Source organism: Scyliorhinus canicula, chromosome 2 (assembly GCF_902713615.1).
Source record: "Scyliorhinus canicula chromosome 2, sScyCan1.1, whole genome shotgun sequence".
Classification (NCBI taxonomy): Eukaryota; Metazoa; Chordata; class Chondrichthyes; order Carcharhiniformes; family Scyliorhinidae; genus Scyliorhinus; species Scyliorhinus canicula.
In genome coordinates, this window is record NC_052147.1 from 129753606 (window position 1) to 129776654 (window position 23049).

Consider the following 23049-nt stretch of genomic DNA (forward strand, 5'->3'; position numbering starts at 1 on the left):
CTCATTTGATGTTTAATGCCCTCTTGTCTGGATTCTCCCATCAGATATGCAGAACTAAAAGTCAAAAGGTTCTACCAAAAAGAAAACAAAGTTTGCAAGATCTATGACTAAATAGGAGCATGCCCAAATGGCTAACAGGTGGACATAACATCTCATTTCATTACATTTAAACTAAAGGAAATAGTTTTCATTCACTTACCCTGTCAAATTATTTAATCATTAAAACTTGCAGTAGATCACCCATGAATCTTCTATATTCAAGGGAATACAAACAAAGTCTATACAATCAATCTTTATAATTTTACCCTTTTTCTCTCAAGATATAGAAATGCAATCGAAGAAAACAGTACATTATCGGTGAAACTGGACTTTTCCAAAATCAACAATCCTACAATAATTAACACCCTGAGATAGCAAGTCTTTCTGTCAATCGCAAGACGACTCATTATAATGAAATTGAATTATATACAGTGCCAAGAGCAGGAAGCTCAGAAAAACCAAGACAGCCTGACATTGCAGTTCAAAGGCCTTGCTTTCTTTTTGATCTTCATATGACTCCTTCTCCTCCCCCTCCCCATAATTAAGCATATGGCTGCATGTGCACTTAACTAGTATGTAGAGTAAGCAATGATTATTGAACTTTTGAGGTGTTCCAAATTATTTAAAAGATGCAAAATCCATAATCCATAGAATCCCTACTGTACAGGAGGTCGCCATTCAGCCCACCAAGGCTGCACTGACCCTCCAAAAAGCACTTTACTTCGGCCCAATCCTCCGCCCATCTCCCATAACGCACACATTGGTCGTGGTCAATCCACCTAACCTGCACGTCTTTGGACTGTGGGAAGAAATCGGAACACACAAAGAAAACTGTAGGGCGTTCGCAGGGAGTGTGGGCTGCAGCAGGAAAGGAATGAATGGAAAGGGTTAAACAGACAACCTGGCTGTCGTATTCACACTCACTGTGGACAGACAAGACAAATTACCACATCCCAGACTGCACTACACAGTTACACCTCAGGTGAGATATTTCCACGGCTACAGCAAGAAAATCGATACTGCTTAATGAGGCTCCACAATGTCTAGAGGAGCCATTGTGCCTCTGGAAACTAGTCAAGTATCAGGGAAATGGGGACAATTAACACACTATTGAAATTGGCTTGACAAATACAACGCTTTGATATTTTAAACAGATAGACAGGAGATACCCAGAAAACAATTAAAGGTACACAGGACAAGGAACCGCAAATGTAATCAGAACAGAACTATAACAAATTTAAAGTAATAATGTGATGACCTAATATAAATGTAATGCTTTGTAACCCAAAAGGTATAAGAACTTTTGAGGGGCAGAGTAGCTTGGAAGCAAGCTGAAATTACAGCTCTGAATCTTGCTCTCCCTCATGCATGTTGAATAAAAGCCGTTTCTGTTGACGGTCGATACGGTCTCAAAAGACTCAGTTTGTTTATTCCCTCCACAGGATAAGAGGAGAATGTGCAGACTCCCCACAATCACTGTCTGTGCGGAGTCTGTACGTCGGGCCAGTGCAGACCCAATGGGTTGAATGGCTTCCTTCTGCACTGTAAATTTTATGATTCTATGAAAGTCACCCAAGGCCTGGGTCCCTGGCACTATGAGGCAGCAGTGCGAAGCACTGTTTCACCATGTTAATGCTTGTGACCTCTCTGGTTAAGGACCAAACCATCAAGCCCAGTTTAATATTGTAAAGTATAGGATGAGTAACTTCACAATTTGTAAATAGGCAAGTTCTTTGAAGGTTACACAATGGGATACACAATATAAATCCATTTTCAGTGTCTTGACAAACATGCATTTTCCATTTCATCCAATTGAATGCACGCCATTATATTGTTGCATTTTTAAGTTGAAATGTTTGTCTCTGCGCTCTCAATGATACAAAAAAAACACACATAAAAGATTTACCACTAAGCTCTTCACGACAGGTCCTCGAACTCTCTAGCTGTGACCACAGATGTACAACATCTTGCTCAGAACGCAATTTAAATTCATCATAGCTCGCCTGCAAGTTCTTCATCTGTCAAATAAAAACGTGGCAGTGTGTCTCAACAGAGGTTGAATCATACTTTTATAGCCTATCAGACCCATTTCGGGAAAAAAACAGTTCCCAAGTTACTAATACCACGGAATCTGCCTTTTTTATACATATATATTACAGGGATTCTGCAACATTAGAGATTCACACAATAGCAAGTAAACAGTTCTTTTGAATTTGTGATTCCTGGTCACAGAGTTTCACATCATAAACCCCACTCCCTAGTCGCGGACTCTTTTCTACTCCTCGGCCACTGTTTCAGGCTGAACCAGATCATTCCCAAGCTGAAAAACCCACATGACCCCGAAATGAGCTGCTGACCCTACATCATCTCCACCAAAGAGACGACTTACTTCGGAACATCATTCACCTTCGCTCATCTGCACCATAATTCTTGCCCATGCCAGTTGCCTCAAAACCCGATTATTCCCAATGTGCTCCTGACTGTGATCTCATCATGCACCATATATAAACTTGAACTTATCCAAAACGCTGATCAGTGGGGTTTGGTGCAAGTTGTAATGCAAGCATCAATCACTCATCAATTCTAAGCACGCTACCTCCAGTGACCCCCGTCAGACAATGCTTTGTTTTTTAAAAATTCTTATTTGTGCTTTGAAAACCCTTCTGCTCAGCAATCGGCACCCCAAATCTCTCCATGGTTTTTCCTCTTCTTCTTTAAGAAGGTCCTTAAAAGCAACCTCCTTGACTAAGTATGTGGTTACTTGTCCTAATATCGCCTTACATGGCTTGGTATCAATGTAGGTTTGTTAACACCCTTTGGATATTCTAGAAATTCAAGCTGTTGTGTCAAGGGATGACCTGGCTTGTTTCTGGTGAAATCTGAAAACGAATAGGTACGTGGAAAAGGAAGTATCACAAAACAGGCATTAAAGTTAAAACAAAGCTGCAAACCACAATGATAAATTCTACTGACCGCTTCAAGATGGTCCTTCTGCTTTTCATCAAGTTCCTTCATCAGCTCCTGCTTCTGTTGAACTTCCACTTGAATCTGTTCCTGAAGTTTTGTCAAATTGGACTGGTGGAGGCCCTCCAAGTTCTGACGCTCATCTAAAACAGAAAATGATCAAAGAAATTTCACTGCACTATGTTCTTAAAATCTTTACTAAGCGTTTAAAAATGAAAAAGTAAGATGCATTGGTGGAGTAAAGGAACCTCCAGGTTTGGAGCTGGACACATGGAGGAGCAGATTGTAATGAGATTTGCTCTCTATCCAACTGCACTTTTTAAGAATGCTCAATAACAATGCTGTCACCCAAAAATGGAGGGTGTACTTTCTCAAGAGCCATCGCTACTTGAATGAGTACAAATAAACAGGGCCTTAGTGAGGCCACACCTGGAGTATTGTGTGCAGTTTTGGTCTCCTTCACAGAGGAAGGATGTTCTTGCTCTTGAGGGAGTGCAGCAAAGGTTTACCAGACTGAAATGAAATGAAAATCGCTTATTGTCACAAGTAGGCTTCAAATGAAGTTACTGTGAAAAGCCCCTAGTCGCCACATTGCGGCGCCTGTTCGGGGAGGCTGTTACGGGAATTGAACCACGCTGCTGGCCTGCCTTCAAAGCCAGCGATTTAGCCCTGTGCTAAACCACCCCAGTGATTCCAGGGATGGCAGGACTGTCATTTTCATGTTCTCTTTGGAGTTTAGACGAATGAGGGGAAATCTCATAGAGACTTAAATTTTAACAGGACTAGACAGGGTAGATGCAGGGTAGATGCAGGGAAGAGGTTACAAATGATGGGTGTGTCCAGAACCAGGAATCTTGAGAAAGAACACCCTCTATTTTTGGGTAATAGCAGGTGTCACACTCTGAGGATTCAGGGTAAACCATTTTGGACAGAGATAAGGAGACATTTCTTCACACAAAGAGTGGTGAGCCTGTGGAATTCATTACCACAGGAAGTAGTTGATGCTAAAACTTTGAATATATTCAAGAGGCGGCTACATATAGCACTTGGGGAGAATGGGATCAAAATCTATGGGGAGAAAGCAGGATTAGGCTATTGAGTTAGATGATTAGCCATGATCGTTATGAATGGTGGAGTAGGCCTCCTCCTGCTCCGATCTTCTATGTATGTATCTATGTAAACAACTATTACATTTGATGAAGTAGAAAATGAGAAAGAAAATCAATTTCTAAGCTGCAGGTCACATGGAAAAGAATAAATTAGTTGGCCTACTCAGTCTGCTCACTGAAACAAATCTTTTGGACTCTTATTCAAAGCAAATAATATACAAGCCAATAGTTGAAGGAGGCAAGTAGTAAGAACAATGAATTCCAATTGCGTTCCACAGATGACAATGTCGAATAAATTCTAAATACTAACTACACAGGCGTGGGGAAAAAAGGTTTGCTGAAAGCTGGTCAATTATCCATCCAAATACACACAATAAAGGATGCGGAAATTCATCTTTTGATATTTTAATGACAAGCACTTAGAATTATTTAAGCGGACAGAATCACCAAAAAGGAGGAGGATCAAAGACAGAGTCTATTCGGTTGGGGTTGAGAACAATGAAGGAGCTATTATGGTGTCTTTTGTAGACCAAAATATGGGCAGCAGATTTGTCAAGAAATTACTGAAACTGTAGGAGACTTTCATGTTCAATGCAACAATTATTGTGTTGTTGACAGAGATATTTCTGAAGTGGGTTCAAGAGAATTTTCTTGGTCTGTATGTTTCCTACTCAACAAGGAAGCAGGCATTGCTGAATCTAGTCCTGAGTAAGGCACTCGGTAAAGTGGCAAATGTTATAGTCAGGGATTACCACCAAAAAAGTGAGCATACTACTGAACAACTTAGATTAGTTATGGAGACGAATAAAAGAGAAATGTAGAAAAAATACTTAACTGAAGGAGGGCAAATTGAAGAGAAATCTGGCCTGATAAATTGGAGTCAAAGACGAACTTGCAGACAGTCCTACAAGGAAGAAAGGGAGTGCAACAAATGCCAGAGCCTGCTGAACGATTTAGAGAGCAGGAAGAAGCAGAAAAAAGGGGGTCAGTGCCAAATGCCAGCTTGAGAATCAGTATGAATATAAAAAGTAGAGAAGTGAAAAAGGAGAGGGACAAAGAGACAAGAGAACATGTTGTGTTCCCTTTTATGTTAGCTACCAAAGGTCTTCTACGGGGAGAACAACACTAAGAGGGATGAAAACGGAAATCTATTTTGGAAGCAGAATGTATGGCTGAGATTTTAATTGAGTACTTTGCATCTGTGTTCAGCAAGGGGATTTTGTGTAAATTATAGTAAACACGGAGATTGCCGGAATACTGGATACGATAAAAACAAAGAGGTACTAGAAAGGCTACTTAAGGTGGATAAGTCATGTGCACCAGATGGGATGCATCCTGGTTTACTGAAGGAACTAAGCACAGAAATTGTGAAAGGAGGGATGGCACAATGGTTAGCACTGCTGCCTTACTGCACCGAGGACCCGGATTCAATCCTGTCCCCAGGTGACTGTCCATATGCTTGCACATTCTCCCAGTGTCTGTGTGGGTCTCACCCCCACAACCCAAATATGTGAATGGTAGGTAGGTTGGCCATGCTACATTGTCCCTAGTTGGAAAAAAATGAATTGGGTACTAAGTTTTTTTTAATTAAAAATTGTGAAACGGTACTGGTCACAACCTTCCAATACTTATTTATTTATTTATTTTTAATTACGGGGCAATTTAGTGTGGCCAATCCACCTACCCTGCACATCTTTGGGTTGTGCGGGTGAAACCCACGCAAACACGGGGAGAATGTGCAAACTCCACACGGACAGTGACCCAGAGCCAGGATCGAACCTGGGACCTCGGCGCCGTGAGGCAGCAGTGCTAACCACTGTGTTGCCGTGCTGCCCACCTTCCAATAATTATAATCTTCTAATCTGGATACAGATAAGTTCCAAAGGATAGAGAATTGCAAATATTACACCCTTGTTCAAAAATGGGAGACGGATACACCTTACAATTCTTCAGTTTAACATTCGTGCTGGGAAAGCTTTTAGAAGAAACAACAGTTAACAGCCACTTAGACAAGCATGACTAAAAAAATCTAGAAAGAGCACGGATTTGTTAATGGCAAGTCACATCTGACCAATTTGACCAAGTTCGTTTGACAAGGTACCAGAGAGGGTAAATGAGGACAGTGCATTTGAAGTTGGATATATGGACTTCAAAAAAACGTTTGATAAAGTACCACACATGCTTGTTAGAAAACTTGAATCTCTTGTAATAATAACAGGCTGTTGCAGCTAGGTGAAAAACTAACGAAGGGATTAAAATCAGGAAGCTGTTGTGAATAGTTGTTTTTTCGACAAGAGAAAGGCAAACAGTTCCCAAGGTTGGGTGCTTGGGCCACTGCTATTTTTGACATATATTAGTAACTTCAATTTTGGAGTCCTGGGCAAAATTTCGACGTTTGCCGATGACAGAAAGCTTAGAAGTCTAGTAAAAAGTGAAAAAGATAATAAAAACTTCACAAGGCAGGTGGAATGAAAGGAAACATGACAGATGCAATTCAGTGCAGATACATTGTGTTAGAGAGAATGAGCAGAGGCAACAGAAAACCAATGTACAATTTTAAAGGGGATGCAAGAACAACAACAAGGCTTGGGGGGGGGGGTGTCTGTGAACAAATGTTGAAGGAAGCTGCCGTAATGGCCAAGACAGAGCTGGAGCATGTAGAGGGGGTCGGGATGGGGGTCTGTCGCTGTGGGGAACGGGCTGAGCGAGGGGCGCGGGCACGTGGCAGATTGCGGAAGGGTGATGGCTAGTCGACAGGGGAGGGGGGTAGGCGGTCCCCTGATCCGGCTGATCACCTGGAATGTGAGAGGACTGAATGGGCCGGTCAAACGGGCCCGAGTGTTTGCGCACCTGAAAGGGCTGAAGGCGGATGTGGCCATGCTTCAGGAGATTCACCTGAAGGTGACGGATCAGGTTAGATTGTGGAAGGGGTGGGTGAGCCAAGTGTTTCATTCGGGGCTGGATGCAAAAAATCGGGGGGTGGCGATCCTGGTGGGGAAGAGGGTGTTGTTTGAGGCATTGAATGTGGTGGCAGACAGTGGCGGGAGGTATGTGATGGTGAGTGGCAAGCTGCAAGGGGAGTGGGAGGTGCTGGTTAATGTATACGCCCCGAATTGGGACGATGCGGGTTTCATGCGCCACATGTTGGGCCGGATTCCAGATTTGGAGGCGGGGGGGTCTGATAATTGGGGGGGGGTTCCAACGCGGTGCTGGATCCGCCACTGGATTGATCCAGTTCCAGGACGGGTAGGAGGCCTGCGGCAGCTAAGGTGTTGAGGGGGTTTATGGACCAGATGGGAGGGGTGGATCCATGGAGGTTTGCGAGGCTGAGGGCCAGGGAATTTTCATACTTCTCCCATGTGCATAAGGCCTATTCCCGGATCGACTTCTTCGTTATGAGTAGGGCGCTGATTGCGAGGGTGGAGGATGCTGAGTATTCGGCGATAGCCATTTCCGACCATGCTCCGCACTGGGTGGACTTCGAGCTGGGGGATGAGAGACCAGCGCCCGCTTTGGCGCTTGGAGGTGGGGCTGCTGGCGGACGAGGAGGTGGGGGGACGGGTTAGAGGATGTATCGAGAGGTACCTGGAGGCCAATGACAATGGGGAGGCCCGAGTGGGGACGGTCTGGGAGGTGCTGAAGGCGGTTGTTAGGGGGGAGTTGATCTCCATTCGAGCCCACAGGGAGAGAAGGGAGCAGAGAGAGAGGGAGAGATTGGTAGGGGAGATGGTGAGGATGGACAGGAGATACGTGGAGGCGCCGGAGGAGTGATTGCTGAGGGAGCGGTGTAGTCTCCAGGCTGAGTTCGACTTGTTGACCACCAGAAAGGCGGAAGCTCAGTGGAGGAAGGCACAGGGTATGAATATGGGGAGAAGGCGAGCAGGATGCTGGCACACCAGCTCCGTAAGCGGGATGCGGCTAGGGAGATCGTGGAGTTAAGGATCGTGGAGGAAATGTGGTGCGAAGAGAGGTAGACATTATTGGGGTCTTCAGGGACTTTTATGAGAAACTGTATCGGTCCGAACCCCCGGCAGAGGGGGGGGATGGGGTGCTTTTTGGACAGGCTGAGATTTCAGAGGGTGGAGGAGGGACAGGTGGAGGGACTGGGGCACCGGTTGAGCTGGAGGAGCTGGTCAAAGAGATAGGGAGCATGCAGTCGGGGAAGACGCCGGGGCCGGATGGGTTCCCGGCTGAATTTTACAAGAAGCATGCAGACCTGTTGGGTCCCCTGTTTGGTTAGGACCTTTAACGAGGCAAGGGAAGGGGGGGGGGCTTTGCCCACGACGATGTCTCGGCGCTGATCTCCTTGATTCTTAAGCGGGACAAGGATCCCCTGCAGTGTGGGTAATACAAGCCGATCTCACTTTTGAATGTGGACGCCAAGCTTTGGCAAAGATCTTAGCCGTGAGGATAGAGGACTGTGTGCCGCAGGTTATCCACGAGGATCAAACGGGGTTTGTGAAGGGGAGGCAGCTGAACACCAACATAAGGAGGCTCTTGAACGTTACAATGATGCCGGCGGTAAAAGGGGAGGCGGAGATTGTGGTGGCGCTGGACGTGGAGAAGGCCTTTGATAGGGTTGAGTGGGGGTACTTGTTGGAAAGGTTTGGGTTTGGGGAGGGGTTTGTTAGTTGGGTGAGACTGTTGTATGAGGCCCCGATGGCGAGCGTGGCCACGAATAGGAGGAGATCGGAGTATTTTTTGCTATTCCGAGGGACGAGGCAGGAGTGTCCCTTGTTCCCCCCCCTGCTCTTTGCGCTGAACCCCTGGCTATGGCGCTAAGGGAGTCGGGGAGTTGGAGGGGGCTGGTCCGGGGTGGGCAGGAGCACCGAGTGTCGCTCTATGCGGATGACCTATTGTTGTATGTGGCGGACCTGGTGGGGGGAATGCTGGAGGTGATGGGGATTCTCCGGGAATTTGGGGATTTCTCAGGATACAAGCTCAACTTGGGGAAGAGCGAGCTGTTTGTTGTACAACCGGGGGACCAGGAGGGGGGGGATTGGCAGGCTCCCACTGAAAAGGGCAGAGAGGAGCTTCAGGTACTTTGGGGTTCAGGTGGCCAGGAGTTGGGGGGCCTTGCATAAGCTTAACCTCACAAGGTTGGTGCAGCAAATGGAGGAGGAGTTTAAGAGGTGGGACATGCTGCCGCTGTCTCTGGCGGGTAGGGTACAGTCAGTCAAAATGACGGTGCTCCCGAGGTTTCTGTTCCTGTTCCAGTGCCTCCCCATCCTTATCCCGAAGGCCTTTTTCAGGCGGGTTAACAAGAGCATTATGGGATTTGTGTGGGCACACAGGGCCACGAAGGTGAGAAGGGTGTTCTTGGAGCGGGGCAGGGATAGGGGGGGGCTGGCGCTGCCCAACCTCTGTGGGTACTATTGGGCTGCCAATGCAGCGATGGTGCGTAAATGGGTGATGGAGGGGGAGGGGGCAGCATGGAAGAGGATGGAGATGGCGTCCTGTGTGGGCACAAGCCTAGAGGCGCTGGTAACGGCGCCGCTGCCGCTCCCTCCAACGAGGTATACCACGAGCCCGGTGGTGACGGCTACCCTCAAAATTTGGGGGCAATGGAGACGGCACAGGGGGAGGTGGGGGCCTCGATGGGGGCCCTGATACCGGGCAACCACCGGTTTGTCCTGAGGAGAATTGATGGCGGGTTCCTAAGTTGGCACAGGGCAGGTATCAGGAGGTTGAGGGACCTGTTTGTAGACGGGAAGTTTGCAAGCCTGGGTGCGCTGGAGGGGAAGTTCGGGCTCCCCTGGGGAGCGCCTTTAAGTACATGCAGGTAAGGGCGTTTGTCAGGCGGTGGAGTTTCCTCTGCTGCCGCCGTGTGGGATCCAGGACAGGGTGCTCTCGGGGGTGTGGGTTGGTGAGGGGAGGATCTCGGCAGCGTACCAGGTGATGCAGGAGATGGATGAGGCCTCGGTCGAGGAGCTGAAGGGTAAATGGGAGGAGGAGCTGGGTGAGGAGCTAGAGGAGGGGACGTGGGCAGACGCCCTGGGGAGGGTGAACTCCTCCTCTTCTTGTGCGAGGCTTGGCCTCATACAGTTTAAGGTGCTGCATAGGGCTCACATGACTGGAACAAGGATGAGTCGGTTCTTCGGTAGTGAGGACAGGTGTATCAGGTGCTCAGGGAGCCCAGCAAATCATACCCAGCGCTGGGGGAATTTTGGAAGGGCGTAGCAAGGACGGTGTCGAGGGTGGTAGGGCTGGGGGGCTCGCAATTTTGGGGTTGCAGTGGAGCCGGGAGTGCAGGAGGCGAAAGAGGACGGTGTTCTGGCCTTTGCGTCAGTAGCCCGGCGGAGGATTCTTCTTCAGTGGAAGGATGCGAGGCCCCCAAGCGTGGAGGCCTGGGTCAACGATATGGCAGGGTTTATTAAATTAGAGAAGGTGAAATTTGCCCTAAGGGGATCAGTGCAGGGGTTTTTCAGGAGGTGGCAGCCATTTCTGGATTTCCTGGCAGAACGATAGGAAAAGGGCAGTAGCAGCAGCAGCCCCGGGGGGGGGGGTGTGTTTGTTGAAGAGGCGGTCGTGTGTTTTGTGCAAATGGCCGGTGTTAATTTACCTCTTCCTTTGTGTATGCGTGTGTGGGGTGGGGTACTGTTTTTTTCTTTTTTCTGTTCTTTGTAAAAAAAAAATTGTTACTTTTTGTTGTTGATATTTTATGAAAATTTTGAATAAAAATTATTTTAAATAAAAAAATGTTGAAGGAGGCAGAAACCATTAGCCTAATGAAGCTTTTAGGATCTTGGGATTATAATTTGAGGCATGGAGTACAGAGTCAGGAGATTATGGTCCACCTAACATAAAATAAGAATTTGGCCCCATCTAGGGTAGTGTGTCCAATTTGGGGCGCCACACTTCAGGAAATATGTGTAGGCTTTGGCCATGGTACAGAAGGAATAACTACGAAGGATTATAGTCATGTGGAGCAGCTGGAGTTGTTCTCGCTAAGCAGAGAAAGCCAAGAGGAGATTTGGTAGAAGTTTTTATTTAGTCTATCTGAATTTTCCCTAATTTTAAAGAGAAACTGTTTCCAATGGTTGAAGAGTTGATAACCAACGGGCAAAATTTGTCTTACAACTACAAGATGAAACGGTGACATGAAAAGAAACATGTTTAGGATTTGGTATGCACTTCCTGCTAGAGTGGCAGGTACATTCAATCGGACTATTCCAAATAAAACTGAATAAATAGTTGAAGAAAAAGTTGCAGGAATATGGGGAAAGTAGGAGGGGTAGGTCTAACTGCATTGTCTTAGAAAAAGCTGTCGCAGAAAAAGCTGTTGCATACTCATTAGGCCAACAGCCTGCTTCCATGCTAGAATACTATAATTCCCAAACGGCTTGGCACTCGGTCTGCTCCTTATATCCTGGACTTTGCACGTAGAATATACAGATCAGAAACAGGTTATTCTACCCAAACGGTTCATACAGATGTTTATGCTCCTCTTGAACGTCCTCCCAACCTTCCTCATCTAACTTATCAGCATTATTCTCTCTTACTTTTCTCAAACGTTTGCCGTTCCTCTATTTCATTATGGATTGCGACAAGCTCATTCTGTAACTTCTCCATCTTCCTGCCCCATTCTTCCAGCTCAGTTTGATGCTGTGCAGACATTGCCTGTCCTTGCTTCTCAATGCGCATCCTGCACTCTTCCTCCCATTCCTTTTGCATGTTCTGTTGGAGTAAAACAAGTTGATGTTTACCATTATGCCACGTAAACAACTCGTGTTTTGTTTGGTGCAATTAAGAAAACATTTTTGACACCAAGCCATTGAAAGAGATATCAGGAGAGGTAAGCAAAAGTCTGGTCAAGATTTTAAAGTGTGTTTTTAAAGTAGGAAAGAGGGAAATACAGAAGGGAAAAGGTTCAGGGTGGTAATTTGGGACCTGGGCAGCTGAAATCAAAGCTGCCAATGTTGGAGCGATTAAAATCAGGGATGCACAAGAGGCCAGGAGTGAAGAGATCTCAAACGTTGCAGGGTTGGAAGAAGGTGCAGAAATAGAGGGGGACAAGGGGTTTGAAAACAAGGATAAGCATCTTAAAATTGAGGCGTTGTCAGGTCAAGAGCCAGTGTAGCTCAAGCGGGCACAGGGATGCTGAATGAATGAGGCTTGGCACAAGCTAAGATACAAACAGCAGAGATTTTTACCCAAGTAAGTTTATGCAGGTGCAAGATGGGAGGGCTTACCAGAACAGCATTGGAATAATCAAATTTGGAGGCAACAAAGGTATGAATGAAGGTGACAGCAACCGATAAGCTCTGTTGGGTGATGTTGCGTAGATAAAAGAAGCTACAGTCCTTATACAACAACAACATTTTCAGTAGCATTATCAAGCAACAGAGAAGACTAACAAATCCCGGATTACTAAGAATAGTCATGTGGACCATGCAGTAGGCATGCTGGTGAATTTAACAAAACTCAAATCACATAGGGTACTTTGATTTAGAAACAAAGGCATATTTTGCACAAATAACCCTATTTTTAAATCAATACCAATGCAGGAATCTCAAAAGCAGGCTAATTAGGTTGAATGAAGATCCATTAACACGACAATCCAAATATCTCATAAATGTTAATTATAAGTCTTTTGACATTACCACATTTAATATTGTTGTCCAACATGGCACAAGGACAATTGGTGTGTAAAATTATGCGTAATAGGAATAGAACAATCTTTGAACTGATTGAATTTATTTAGACTCTATTTTGTTTGTTTTACCCCTCCAAGTCTTTGATTTGTTAAACTGCCTGTCAAATATTCAATCATTTCAGCTCCTGAATATTGTTGCTGAGTTCCTCAGGGAATGTCCTCAGCCCAAATATCTTTAGCAGCATCATAAGGGCTGAAGCCGGGGTGTTCACTGATGATTGCACAATGTTCAGTACCATTTGGAACACCTCAGATACTGAAGTAGTCTGTGTCCACATACAGTAAGACTTGGACAAGATTGGGCTGATGACATTCACGCCATAGAGACAATGAACATCTACAACAAGAGTGAATCCAGCCCCTTGACATTCAATGGCATTATCATTACTGAATCCCCCAGCGTCACATCCTGGAGGTTACAATTGACCAGAAACTGAACTGGACTATAAGTATTGTGGCTGCAAAAACAGGTAGAAGGATGGGAAATCTTCAGCAAGTATTTCACCTCCCAGCTCGCCAAAGTCTGTTCACCATTTATGAGCCACAAGTCGGTGTGGAGATACTTTCCACTTACCTGGCTCAATGTGGATTAAACAACACTGAAGAAGCTCAACAGCCTTCAGGATTAAACAGCCCACTTAATTGGCACTCCCATCACCACATTTAACATTCACTCTCTCCACCAACTCTCAGTGGCAGCAGTGCGTACCATATCCAAGATGCATTACAGCACCTCACTTAGCCACCTTTGACAGAACTTTCTGAATCGCAAGTTCTGCCATCTAGAGGGGCAAAGCAGCATGCAAACACCACAAACTGCAAATTCCCCTTCAAGCCAGCACACCATCATGACATGGAACTGTCACATTTCCATTTATTTCACTGCAGCTAGGTCAAAATTCTGGAACTCCCTGCCTAACAGCACTATAGATGTACCTGCACCAGATGGAATGCAGTTCAGGTGGTCAATTAAAAATGGGCAACGAAGACGGCTCAACAGGAAATTTGAAATGTGTTTAAAATCATGATGGGCTGAGAGAGAGTAAACAAGAGTTCCAATTACCCCAGAGTCAAAAACCAAAGTAAGTTTTGGCAAAAGAAAAAAGGCGACAGACGGAAAATTTGTTTACGCAATGTGGATTATCGAATGCACAAACTCATGGGATGATGGACACAGATTCAGTGATTATTCAAAAGAGAACTGGGTAAATACTTGGAGGAAGAACACAGATTAGGACTAACTGAATTGTAAAGGCAAACATGAGCTGAATGGGCTTTTAAGTGCTGTGTTTATTTACTTATGATTCCAGGAGTGCAAGGGGCCAGTACATGGAAGACTGTTTTTTTTTTAATTTATGCATTTGCACATAGAATTGTAGCATAGAAATAGCCTATTTGGACCAGTCAGAACCATACCACCATTCATTCTCTACTCAAACTCCTCCCACCCTTCCTTATCTAACTACCAGTTTAATCTATTGCAATGACCAGAATGGTTGGAGGCAAACTGAATGGAACCTTGTCCTTTTCCATATATCAATTCCTGATTGAAATGAATGGAAGGTTGCCAAAATTTAAATAAACATGATTTTCATACTTGCAGTTTCTTTGTTTCCTCGGCTACCACTGTGGCCGTCAAAAGTGCAGTATCTTCTTCCAATGCTTTCCTTAGATCCTCTAGAAACAAAAGTATGGTCATGGTATGTCAGTTGACTTTCTCAGACTTCCCTCTCTCCCTTCAATTCTATAACATGGCTTAATGCATCAGTTGTGGCTTAGAGGTGGTACTCTTAGTCAGTAGGTCCTCAATACAAGTATCAATCCAGAGACTTAAACCAGGCTGATGTTTCAGTGCAGGAATAAAGAACTGCATTGATGAAGGTGCCAGCTCTTTGAAGCCTCAGGTCTATTAGGTGGACACAAAGGATTTGAAAATTATTTGGTAAGGTACAGTGGAGATATTAATCATCTCCTGGTCAATGTATAATTGATAACTGACATCGTTAAATTTGATTACTTGCACGTTGAAGTAAAGTTACAACAGTCCCAGGTGACCATAGGCTGCTTTTCCCTTCGAGGGGAGAAAGCTGACAGGTGGTGATTTAACCTGAGGGTCACCACACCTCGGGCAAGAGATAAGGTTGAGAAGGCAGGGCCTTCATGAATAACCTCAGCCTGTTAAGGGAATTGAACGCCCGCTGTTGGTTTTACCTTGCATCATAAACCAACTGTCCAGCCAACTGAGGCTAACAATGGCCATTGAGGCATGTTCTCAGTTTGAAATTCTAGCATGTGGCTCGGTCATCTTGTATGTTGGTTTCTATTTCCACATAGACACGTGTAGAAGTCACACAAGAATAAATCATTCAGACCAAATCAACAGTTTTGCTCTATGTGATGTGGAGATGCCGGCGTTGGACTGGGGTGAGCACAGTAAGAAGTCTGACAACACCAGGTTAAAATCCCACAGGTTTGTTTCAAACACTCGCTTTCAGAGCACTGCTCCGAAAGCTAGTGTTTGAAACAAACCTGTGGGACTTTAACCTGGTGTTGTCAGACTTCTTGCTCTATGTGAGCAAACAGTTCCAATCACATTTAACTGTCTTGTTCCTTTACCCCTTTTTCTTAACCCACCTTTCACATCTGATCTTCAATGTTGACATAATTGTGCGTCAACCACTAATTAAGTCAATAGCAACACGAGTCTCCATGTGAAGAATTTTCCCCTGCCTCCTGTTCCAAATTTTTCATATTTAATCTTGTATTCATGACAGCTTATTCTCGATGCCACGAATCACTGGGCACAATTTGCCTCTATCCACCCAGTTACATCCTTTCAACACTTCTATCATACCACCCCACGACTGTACTTGAAATGTTCTAGCACAAAGGCCCAACTTTTCCAGATTTTGTTTCCGTAATTTCCTCAATACAAAGCATCCGAGTCGATTCCAGTTAAAACTGAAAAATTGAATCTACTGAAAAGCACATATTCTATAGTACTTACCCGCAGTTCACCTCATAGTAGCCACTGAATCCCAAATCTCATCATATTCCCACTTTATCCTTATTCTCACTCAGTTATGAGCTCACTCCATGATGCGCTCTCCACCTGAGCTGAAGCTCTCAAGGTTCAATTACCAAATAACACAAAGAGCATTGCTGTATACCTTACATACTTATCCTGCAATAATATTCTAGCTTGGTATTTCTCTGGAGAATTGTCACCCAATAGCAGCACTGTAATTTCTTGAGAAACACATCCTCCCACACAGACCTGATAAATCACCAGATGCTCTCTCCGAATGCGCTAACCAGTGTCTGGGGAAGCTGGAGATTTTATCAACAAGCAGTCAATAAAAATGTATAAAGAGAGCTAAGCTGAGGGAATTCAAAATTATGTAAAACACTGTTCCTGGAGTTATACACAGCACATTATTAGAGAACATGTACAATATTACCTATTTGAAATGGGAATTTGATACACAAGCTCAGTACACAGCTTTTTTGAAAATTACCAGAAGGTTAATCGTGTTTTCCGGGTCCTTAAGGGGGAGGGGGAGCAGCCCCAAGTCGTAGTCCACATTGGCACTAACGACATAGGTAGGAAAGGGGACAAGGATGTCAGGCAGGCCTTTAGGGAGCTAGGGTGGAAGCTCAGAGCGAGAACAAACAGAGTTGTTATCTCTGGGTTGTTGCCCGTGCCACGTGATAGTGAGATGAGGAATAGGGAGAGAGAGCAATTAAACACGTGGCTACAGGGATGGTGCAGGCGGGAGGGATTCAGATTTCTGGATAACTGGGGCTCTTTCTGGGGAAGATGGGACCTCTATAGACAGGATGGTCTACATCTGAACCTGAGGGGCACCAATATCCTGGGGGGGAGATTTGTTAGTGCTCTTTGGGGGGGTTTAAACTAATTCAGCAGGGGCATGGGAACCTGGATTGTAGTTTTGGGGTACTGGAGATTGAGAGTATAGAGGTCAGGAGCACAGATTTGACTTCGCAGGAGGGTGCCAGTGTTCAGGTAGGTGGTTTGAAGTGTGTCTACTTCAATGCCAGGAGTATACGAAATAAGGTAGGGGAACTGGCAGCATGGGTTGGTACCTGGGACTTCAATGTTGTGGCCATTTCAGAGACATGGGTAGAGCAGGGACAGGAATGGTTGTTGCAGGTTCCGGGGTTTAGATGTTTTAGTAAGCTCAGAGAAGGGGGCAAAAGAGGGGGAGGTGTGGCGCTGCTAGTCAAGGACAGTATTACGGTGGCGGAAAGGATGCTAGATGGGGACTCTTCTTCTGAGGTAGTATGGGCTGAGGTTAGAAACAGGAAAGGAGAGGTCACCCTGTTGGGAGTTTTCTATAGACCACCTAATAGTTCTAGGGATGTAGAGGAAAGGATGGCGAAGATGATTCTGGAAAAGAGCGAAAGTAACAGGGTAGTTGTTATGGGAGACTTTAACTTTCCAAATATTGACTGGAAAAGATATAGTTCGAGTACATTAGATGGGTCATTCTTTGTACAATGTGTGCAGGAGGGTTTCCTGACACAATATGTTGACAGGCCAACAAGAGGCGAGGCCACATTGGATTTGGTTTTGGGTAATGAACCAGGCCAGGTGTTAGATCTGAAGGTAGGTGAGCACTTTGGAAACAGTGACCACAATTCGGTGACCTTTACGTTAGTGATGGAAAGGGATAAGTATACCCCGCAGGGCAAGAGTTATAGCTGGGGGAAGGGCAATTATGATGCCATTAGACATGACTTAGGATGTGTTGGTTGGAGAAGTAGGCTGCAAGGGTTGGGCACACTGGATATGTGGAGCTTGTTCAAGGAACAGCTATTGCATGTTCTTGATAAGTACGTACCAGTCAGGCAGGGAGGAAGGGGTCGAGCGAGGGAACCGTGGTTTACCAAAGAAGTGGAATCTCTTGTTAAGAGGAAGAAGGAGGCCTATGTGAAGATGAGGTGTGAAGTTTCAGTTGGGGCGCTTGATAGTTACAAGGAAGCGAGGAAGGATCTAAAGAGAGAGCTGAGACGAGCAAGGAGGGGACATGAGAAGTCTTTGGCAGGTAGGATCAAGGAAAACCCAAAAGCTTTCTATAGGTATGTCAGGAATAAAAGAATGACTAGGGTAAGAGTAGGCCCAGTCAAGGACAGTGGTGGGAAGTTGTGTGTGGAGGCTGAGGAGATAAGCGAGATACTAAATGAATACTTTTCGTCAGTATTCACTCAAGAAAAAGATAATATTGTGGAGGAGAATGCTGAGACCCAGGCTATTAGAATAGATGGCATTGAGGTGCGTAGGGAAGAAGTGTTGGCAATTCTGGACAAGGTGAAAATAGATAAGTCCCCGGGGCCGGATGGGATTTATCCTAGGATTCTCTGGGAAGCCAGGGAAGAGATTGCTGAGCCTTTGGCTTTGATTTTTAGGTCATCATTGGCTACAGGAATAGTGCCAGAGGACTGGAGGATAGCAAATGTGGTCCCTTTGTTCAAGAAGGGGAGTAGAGATAACCCCGGTAACTATAGGCCGGTGAGCCTAACGTCTGTGGTGGGTAAAGTCTTGGAGAGGATTATAAAAGATACGATTTATAATCATCTAGATAGGAATAATATGATTAGGAACAGTCAGCATGGTTTTGTGAAGGGTAGGTCATGCCTCACAAACCTTATCGAGTTCTTTGAGAAGGTGACTGAACAGGTAGACGAGGGTAGAGCAGTTGATGTGGTGTATATGGATTTCAGTAAAGCGTTTGATAAGGTTCCCCACGGTCGGCTATTGCAGAAAATACGGAGGCTGGGGATTGAGGGTGATTTAGAGATGTGGATCAGAAATTGGCTAGTTGAAAGAAGACAGAGAGTGGTAGTTGATGGGAAATGTTCAGAATGGAGTTCAGTTACGAGTGGCGTACCACAAGGATCTGTTCTGGGGCCGTTGCTGTTTGTCATTTTTATAAATGACCTAGAGGAGGGCGCAGAAGGATGGGTGAGTAAATTTGCAGACGACACTAAAGTCGGTGGAGTTGTAGACAGTGCGGAAGGATGTTGCAGGTTACAGAGGGACATAGATAAGCTGCAGAGCTGGGCTGAGAGGTGGCAAATGGAGTTTAATGTGGAGAAGTGTGAGGTGATTCACTTTGGAAAGAATAACAGAAATGCGGAATATTTGGCTAATGGTAAAATTCTTGGTAGTGTGGATGAGCAGAGGGATCTCGGTGTCCATGTACATAGATCCCTGAAAGTTGCCACCCAGGTTGATAGGGTTGTGAAGAAGGCCTATGGTGTGTTGGCCTTTATTGGTAGAGGGATTGAGTTCCGGAGCCATGAGGTCATGTTGCAGTTGTACAAAACTCTAGTACGGCCGCATTTGGAGTATTGCGTACAGTTCTGGTCGCCTCATTATAGGAAGGACGTGGAAGCTTTGGAACGGGTGCAGAGGAGATTTACCAGGATATTGCCTGGTATGGAGGGAAAATCTTATGAGGAAAGGCTGATGGACTTGAGGTTGTTTTCGTTAGAGAGAAGAAGGTTAAGAGGTGACTTAATAGAGGCATACAAAATGATCAGAGGGTTAGATAGGGTGGACAGCGAGAGCCTTCTCCCGCGGATGGAGGTGGCTAGCACGAGGGGACATAGCCTTAAATTGAGGGGTAATAGATATAGGACAGAGGTCAGAGGTGGTTTTTTTACGCAAAGAGTGGTGAGGCCGTGGAATGCCCTACCTGCAACAGTAGTGAACACGCCAACATTGAGGGCATTTAAAAATTTATTGGATAAGCATATGGATGATAAGGGCATAGTGTAGGTTAGATGGCCTTTAGATTTTTTCCATGTCGGTGCAACATCGAGGGCCGAAGGGCCTGTACTGCGCTGTATTGTTCTATGTTCTATGTTCTATGTTAAAAAGCAACATGCTCACACATGCTGCTCCTTGCTAGCTGGTAAATTCTTGAAGACAGAAAAATAGTGATGAGAAACCAGTTGCTTCAGCTACAGATACAGCTCAAAGACCCTTGATTTTTAACCAGAGAGAGGCAGGTGTCACAGAGTTTGCCCAAAAATTAAATTGATCATTATGTAGCTGCAGCCCAGAAACACTGGACAATGGAATGAGAGTATGGTACACCACAGTTCAGGAATATCTTTATCTTACTCATGTCGAGCAGTTAACAGTAGAGACTATATGCTTGGCCATATAGGGCATTAGGGCAGCACGGTAGCAAGGTGGTTAGCATAAATGCTTCACAGCTCCAGGATCCCAGGTTTGGTTCCCGGCTGGGTCAGTGTCTGTGCGGAGTCTGCACGTCCTCCCCGTGTGTGCGTGGGTTTCCTCCGGGTGCTCCGGTTTCCTCCCACAGTCCAAAGATGTGCGGGTTAGGTGGATTAGCCATGCTAAATTGCCCATAGTGTCCTTAAAAGTAAGGTTGGGGGGGGGGGGGGGGGGGTTGTTGGGTTACGGGTATAGGGTGGATACGTGGGTTTGAGTAGGGTAATCATTGCTCGGCACAACATCGAGGGCCAAAGGGCCTGTTCTGTGCTGTTCTGTTCTATGTTCTATATTATAATTCAACGTACGCGCCCAGATTAGGATTGGTAATTATATTCATATGTTATACCTTATGTAATCCTAATTAGAAGCTGTGAATGGATATGAATAACTTCTAAACAAATATATTCTTTTGATTGGTGTATGTTAATTACTTGGGAGATAAACAACGGTATAATTGCTCTGTATTTTCTATGATTGAATAGATGCTTAGCTCCCTGTTCTGCTGGAATAAAGTTGTTGAATTGAAACTACAAGTATGGTCCGGTCAGTCAGGGAGTAAGGAACACTTAATCAAATAGGCATGAAACTCATGTAATTCCAAAATAGGTCAAAGACCTACAATGAAGAATTTGTTTTCAAAATTACAAATGGAAGGGCAAAATCGGTTTCAATTTAAGGTAGGCTTTGTAGTCTAGAAGAGTTGATTTTATAATCTGTATATTTGGCAGAACTATTTTCCCAAGTGTTACACACATGTATATGTTGCAAGGAAGGCCAATTTAACAAACAGTGCTATTAGATTCAACAGACATTTGACTGAGCTTCCGGAAAGGGGATAAGGGATTGGAAAAATGTTGACATCAGCAAAAAACATTGGTGTTGGGGGAAAGAGGGTGGTGCCGAGGCCATGTAGGGATTTGAACATGCCACTTAAAGTCAAGATGCTTATGGACCAGGAAACAATGCGGGTCAGGGAGCAAAAGAGGTGATCGATGAAGAGAACTTAACCATGCGCTAAGATACAAGCAGCAGAAATGTAGATGAGCTGAAGTTTAAGGAGGATAGAAGATTTATTTTCTGTTTGTCCTGTTATGTATTTTCTTTTCATGTATGGAATGATCTGTTTGAGCTGCACACAGAACAATACTTTTCACTGTACATTGGTACAGGTGACAATAAACCAATCCAAAGCTGTGCAAGAAGTCAAACCAGCAGAGCAATGGATGCTGAGTCTAGTAGCAATAAAAGCATGAATGAGTTTCAGTAACAGATGAGTTGCGGCAGGGACAGAAAGGGGTAATATTATAAAGAACCAAACATGATGGAGGCAGAGGTCATACGTTCAGTACAGGATCAAATGGAACACCAAGGTTACAACAATCTGGTTCAATTAGAGACTAGCTAGGGACCAGTTTGCGACAGGAATCAAGAGACAATGATTTTAATTTTCTCGATGTTTAATTTGTGGCCATTCGGCTCATCTTGGTCACAGAAACATAGAAAATAGGAGTAGGCCATTCTACCCTTCAAGCATTCCTTATGATCATGACTGATCATCAAATTCAGTAACCTGCTCCTGCATTTCTCCCCATATCCTTTGATTCCTTTAGCCCTAGCAGTTATATCTAACCCCTTCTTGAAAACATATAATGCTTTGGCTCCAACTGCTTTCCATGGTTGAGAATTTCACAATTTCACAAGCTCACCACTCTCTAGGTGAAGAAATCTTTCCTCATGGAAATAAGGGAGAGTATCAAATTGAAGGAAAAAGCATACAAAGTGGCAAAGATTAGTGGGAGACTAGAGGACTGGCAAATCTTCCGGGGGCAACAGAAAGCAACTAAAAAAACTATAAAGAAGAGTAAGACAGATTCTGAGAGTAAACATGCTCAGAATATAAAAACAGATAGTAAATGTTTCTACAAATATATAAAACAAAAAAGAGTGGCTAAGGTAAATATTGGTCCTTTAGAGGATGAGAAGGGAGATTTAATAATGGGAGATGAGGAAATGGCTGAGGAACTGAACAGGTTTTTTGGGTCAGTCTTCACAGTGGAAGACACAAATAACATGCCGGTGACTGATAGAAATGAGGACATGACAGGTGAGGACCTTGAGATGATTGTCATCACTAAGGACATTACCAGTGCAGTAGATAACAGGGAGCCAATGGATGTGGTATATCTGGATTTCCAGAAAGCCTTTCACAAGGTGCCACACAAAAGGTTGCTGCATAAGATAAATATGCATGGCATTATGGGTAAAGTAGTAGCATGGATGGAAGATTGGTTAATTAATAGAAAGCAAAGAGTTGGGATTAATGGTTATTTTTTTGGTTGGCAATCAGTAGCTAGTGGTGTCCCTCAGGGATCAGTGTTGGGCCCACAACTGTTCACAATTTACATAGATGATTTGGAGTTGGGGACCAAGGGCAATGTGTCCAAGTTTGCAGACGACACTAAGATGAGTGGTGAAGCAAAAAGTGCAGAGGATACTGGAAGTCTGCAGAGGGATTTGATAGGTTAAGTGAATGGGCTAGGATCTGGCAGATGGAATACAATGTTGACAAATGTGAGGTTATCCATTTTGGTAGGAATAACAGGGATTATTATTTAAATGATAAAATATTAAAACATGCTGCTGTGCAGAGAGACCTGGGTGTGCTCATGCATGAGTCACAAAACGTTGGTTTACAGGTGCAACAGGTGATTAAGAAAGCAAATGGAATTTTGTCCTTCATTGCTAGAGGGATGGAGTTTAAGACTAGGGAGGTTATGCTGCAATTGTATACGGCGTTAGTGAGGCCACACCTGGAGTATTGTGTTCAGTTTTGGTCTCCTTACTTGAGAAAGGATGTACTGGCGCTGTGTGCAGAGGAGATTCACTCGGTTAATCCCAGAGCTGAATGGGTTGCATTACGAGGAGAGGTTGAGTAGACTGGGACTGTATTCGTTGGAATTTAGAAGGATGAGGGGGGATCTTATAGAAACATATAAAATTATGAAGGGAAT

The 23049-nt window shown here is 44.7% G+C and overlaps 1 protein-coding gene across 5 annotated transcripts in view; it reads right to left on the minus strand.

Annotated features, from left to right (window-relative positions):
* The window catches only part of pcnt (pericentrin), a 352612-nt gene that overhangs the window by 227204 nt on the left and 102359 nt on the right, over window positions 1-23049 (minus strand). For all 5 annotated transcript variants that reach the window (XM_038786588.1, XM_038786581.1, XM_038786572.1 and 2 more), the window contains 4 exons: window positions 14366-14445; window positions 11615-11789; window positions 3013-3146; window positions 1946-2057 (listed from right to left, as the gene is read on the minus strand). In XM_038786588.1, coding sequence (XP_038642516.1) covers window positions 1946-2057; window positions 3013-3146; window positions 11615-11789; window positions 14366-14445 — 501 coding nt within the window. The remainder of the gene's footprint in view (window positions 1-1945; window positions 2058-3012; window positions 3147-11614; window positions 11790-14365; window positions 14446-23049) is intronic.